We start from the raw sequence: 5,199 nt of genomic DNA, 5'->3' as shown, positions 1-5,199 counted from the left end.
AAAAAAAAAAAAACATCCATTAGAAGTTCATATAAACTTGCTGTGTTGACCTCTGAATATGGGGGCAATTGAAAGGTATATAAAAAAAAAAATCTGTTCACATTTGAATAAAACACCAACAAATATCATCCTCATTCCTAACCAAGTTACTGAAAGTGTTGTTTTTATATTAACAAAAAAAAAAAAATAAAAATAGCAAAATTAGAATATAGATTAAAGGATTAGTTCGCTTTTAGATATAGATTAATTTATGGAATAGTTTACAGTTCACTGTTGGTTCATAATGAAACATGTTACATCCCTTCTCCCTAATGAGAGCAAAAGAAGGAAGATTGTTATTCTGTTTTTAGCTGGAAGACTAATCATCTCGTTGTGATTAGGAGCTGAAGGTTAATGTGGGCTTTTGCAGATAGGAAAGGAGCTGGGAGTGGGAGAGATCAGACCAGACAGGCTCAGACTGGCAGTATGGCAGCAGCACAAGGGGGCTATAAGTGGCTAAGAGCATATGGATCAATGGGAGGAGAGGCCTGAGCCTCATTACACATGTAAATGCAGCTTCCAGCATGGGGGGCCTGCTTTAAAGTCTTGCTCTTTTAATTATTCCTTTGCTCTGTTCATGATAATTGGGTCTAATGCTGCCCAGGGCCTTTTGGTGGTGTAAGGTGAATAAAACCCTCTAATTACTTTGTCCATTTTTTAATCGTTATTAACTGAAAGACCTGGACCTTTATATGATTGGAAAGCAACAACACCTTTTGTCTTGATTTACAAGACAGCTCCTACAGCTTGATTGGTGCATGGTAAAAGAGAACATAAAAATTACTCAGGGAACTTGATTTGTCTGCAATTTTGTACTTTTATGGAGCCTGTAATTTTTCACTATTTTAAATTTTAGAAAATAAACAAATAAATGCCATTTCATTTAATAAAAGGCTTTTTATTGACCAAAAGGTATGTATTTTTTTTTTTATATTTCCCTAGCAAAAGCAGTCATTTGCAGTGCAATAATGTCATATTCAGTTGAATATTATTTTAGAGAACATTTTTTAAACAGCAAATGCCTATAAATGCTGAGATTTGATTGGCTCAAGCTCATTTTATGTTTCATAAAAAGGCATTCAGAATAATTTTTTAAGAGTTTTGTTTTCTGTAATGGAGAGAAAATTTATTCAAATTATGAAAATGCTTTAAAAGACAAAATTGTCTACAAGCACTACCGTATACATTCAAAAGTGTGGCTAACACTTCAGTGTATTAATATTACTGACAATGAAAAAAAATGCAATACTTAATCATGCAGAGAACAATTAAATATATTAAAATATTAATCAAAGCAATTAACAATACCTTTAAAACATTAGATCACACTTTTTCTTATGCGACAAATGGCCTTAACAGGGTGCAAGACCTGGAAGTTACAGGTCTTGTGCCCCTTGTGACAAACAAGTTAGTTTGACTTTAAATTAGTAAAACCTGGTATTTTACAGTCCTTTTGAAATTGTCTTTAAGTTCATTTTAAATCTTTTTTGAAGAAAAAAACAAACAAAATGGAAATGATTCTGACCACTTTTCGATACCCTTTCATTACGTACATTGCAAGAATATGCTTGAGAATTTGACTTGTGCTTGTTTACCATTGTTTAGTAAAACATCAGACATGCAGCAACACACAGACGAGTCTTTGAATTTTGGATTGCCACCTTTGCTGGAAAAGAGTAGTGATAGCAAGGTGACCTTAGGTCAAGCTTAAAAAAGTTCTCTTTAGGCAACTAGATGCGTAAAGTTTTATAGAAGACGTTTCGCCTCTCATCCAACATACAACAGCTTCTTCAGCTTTAACCACTGAGTATATTAATCTCAGTGCTCCCCATCACTTGTTAGAACTGAAGAAGCCTCTCGGATGAGAGGTGAAATGTCTTCTAGAAAACTTAATGTCCAGCTGCCTAAGATGAACTTTTGCAAGCTTTATGAAGAGCACTTTCTGGTTTGAACAACTTTTATAATAAATACCAAACTACATGAACAGCCTAGATTTTAAGGCAGTTTTTTACTAAAGCCCACAAAATGTCAGATTTCGAGGCAATGACACCATTTTTTATAAAACAAATAATGATAATGAGAAATAATTTCTAACTTCTATCCACAATTTTACAGCATGTATCCTTAAATATTCTAAAAGCTTATTCGTGAATAACAGAACCAAATTGTTTAACCCGATTTCAATAAATGTGTGTTTTAAAGAAATGTGAGATGCTGATAGACTCTTAACAACGATATATTTTTTAGATAAATAGTATTTTAGCAAAGTAGTTAAAGTGTCTGCAAAATTAAGCAACATCAAACCATTGTTGTTTGTTCTTTGGATAAGTCTCCAATTATTTATGTCAATGAAGAACTGGAAAAAGTTTGAAACATATCAGTGTTATTGTTTAGGTCACAAAAATCTGTCATTTGACCAAAGTTGGTAAACTTTTCAGAGCAACTACCTGGCATCTTCTTTTCACATTGTGTCAATGAAATTTTAATATGGGAAATAAATAAATCAATAATAAACATACCTGTCCTGGTTTCGCATCTTCACATATAGAGGCTTCATATGGTGTAGCAAGCTCAGGAGGATTATCATTTACATCCAGGATCCTAATACTGATGGTGGAGAAGGAAACCATTGTGTGGTTATCTGTTGAGGAGCAAAACAAAACAGGATTTTGTATTAAACCAGTTCACATAAAATTACATCCCAAGACACTTTTTAAGACTAGAATCTTGAACTCCTATAATTTGGATATATATAGTTGATATATATCTTTATGAATTACTAAATTAATATGGAAAAAGAAAAGGAAATTGCTTGTTATCTGTTTTTTCATGTTTGATTAAGTAGGGAAATGAGAATTTAAAATGGAACGGTTCACTGTTTTTCTATAGCCTTTTATAAAACAATTTATAAAAATAGTACTTTTAATTTTTATTCATAGTTGATTTCATAAATGATTAATAGAGGGGTCATTATAATATAAAAATATACAGCAAACATTATTTCTTCCTATCATATCTCTATCATGCATTAATAGACCTTTGTTCATCCATTTTTGCAAGAAATTTGAGCCAGATATGTCCTATATTTGTCCATTCCTTTTCAATTAAATATTCATAAGAAAGTCATATCATAATGGTTTGACAACTAAAACTGACCAATATACAATCATATATAAATGATTAGAATATCATCATAAGGTTCACATCAGAAAGTACTTAAGTTCATTAGTGAACCACATTGTCTAGACTGTTTTCAAGCCTTTATTATTTTATGATTACATTTTTTTTATGAAAAATGTAATGTAAATCCATTTAAGAATAAACAATCACATCAGAATAATTTAATACTTTTAATACTTTATCAGAATGTGAGCTATTATTAAAAGTCTTTATTTCCAAAAGACATTTTAAAGATGGACTGACTGGTTCACACAATCAATTTTTTTAATATGATTGTAGATGTGCTTAACAATATAGTATTGTTACCTTGTAAGAAAAATATGATTAAAATAATTGGAGCCTAAGAACAATAACTTAAATTAAAAGTCCTGATACAAGATATATAACAGTATTTCTTAAAATTACTTTAAGAGGTTACATACATTTATCAGCCATCAAAAACAGTGTTTTTTTACAGCCAATAAAACTGTATGCATATGAATTCTTATTAGCACTTTACATACGTAATTGAAACCTAACACATTTTTTTACACAATCAAAGGCAATAATCTGCTGGCGTTGTGGTAATTATGTGGCCTAAAATTCTGCCAGAACACAAAGTGAACATTTAACTGTAATTTAGCAGCATGAGCTGTGCTCAAGCCAGAATTTATAGAAGATTGCAGCTGCTAAAATGATACTGACATGTTTAGTTCTTTTTTTAGAAGACATGCTATGCCTTATGTGCTACATATAAGGCATAAAACTGCATTGGCAGGGATGTTTACAAATAACTTTCTAAAATGCAGTATCAGTGAGATACGTAACACACAAATAGGCTCAATTTTCCACAAGGAAGCAAGCAGCCAGTTTAGCGTGCCAAAGTGCTTAGCCAATAGTCCATCAAACTCCAACCTGAATAACATTTCCTGGCACTGGTGATTGGAAAAAAATGGTACTAAAGTAACCCTTTTTATAACTGGGTCCTTGCCATCTGATAATGTGACCCTTGTACCTGTTTAATAGCCTGAATGCAGGTAAGAAGACCATAGAAAAATGAAAAAATGATGCACATTGCTTCGTATTTTTAGTTCTCTTACCAATATGAACTAAATGAAACAGATATTACAGGTTTGAAGCAAAGCTCCAAGAATTTCACACATATATATATATATATATATATATATATATCAAGTTAGCCTTTTGTGTTCATTGTTCACCTTAATGAAATAATGTTTGGTATAGTTTCTGTCATGCTCACAAAACACTGAGTGGGAGCCTGAGGGCCACAGTATGAGTTTCTTTCTCTGTTGTGTGTGCCTATGTAAGGCACGTTTAAAAAAAAAGGGAGGCCAGGGAACATTATAAGCAAGTTTAATGAACAATCTGTTTGCTTGCAGCACTGGTTTGGCTATCCAGGTTAATTACAATACACACACCAGGAATAAATCTCCATACACAGCTAACAACTCACAGTTAACACACTGGAGTGGCACCCCACAGAGAATGCAGCAACAGCTTACCCATGGGTTGAAATATTCCACACAAATTTCTGCAGCTAAAATTAATTTATGCGAAGCATTTAAATTGAGTTATCATTGGTAGGCAGTCAAATGCATCAAATATATTTTGGCCCCCATTGCAATAATAAAAAAAAATTATGAAAAAAAGAGTAAAAAATAATGGTGTCAGGAGATAAAGCTAGGCTTGATACTTCAATAAGTTGAATAGACCAATTAGCTTCAATATATTGGAAAAAAGTTCTCAAGCTCTAACAACCTGCCTCACCTTAGACTTCTGACAATGAATAATATAAGGTTTAACTAACGGTGTAAGCCTCACATCATTACACTATTTTTACTGATTTATTTCAGTACAACAAAAATAAATTCTTTCTGAGCTTCTGTGCCAAATATTTATTTTCCTGTTTATTATCTGCACCTATCAGAGATGGGAAGTAACAAAGTACAAATACTTCGTTACTGTACTCAAGTAGATTTT

At 32.1% G+C, this 5,199-nt stretch overlaps 1 protein-coding gene across 3 annotated transcripts in view; it reads right to left on the bottom strand.

Moving 5' to 3' along the window:
- cdh22 (cadherin 22, type 2) overlaps window positions 1-5,199 on the bottom strand; it is a 211,094-nt gene that overhangs the window by 36,280 nt on the left and 169,615 nt on the right. For all 3 annotated transcript variants that reach the window (XM_015384132.1, XM_015384133.1, XM_015384134.1), the window contains one exon: window positions 2,559-2,680. In XM_015384132.1, coding sequence (XP_015239618.1) covers window positions 2,559-2,680 — 122 coding nt within the window. The remainder of the gene's footprint in view (window positions 1-2,558; window positions 2,681-5,199) is intronic.

Source organism: Cyprinodon variegatus, unplaced genomic scaffold (assembly GCF_000732505.1).
Source record: "Cyprinodon variegatus isolate N-32 unplaced genomic scaffold, C_variegatus-1.0 Scaffold305, whole genome shotgun sequence".
In the NCBI taxonomy this organism is placed as follows: domain Eukaryota; kingdom Metazoa; phylum Chordata; class Actinopteri; order Cyprinodontiformes; family Cyprinodontidae; genus Cyprinodon; species Cyprinodon variegatus.
Note: the sequence above shows the minus strand (reverse complement) of the source record. Positions and strands in the feature narration are given on the sequence as shown.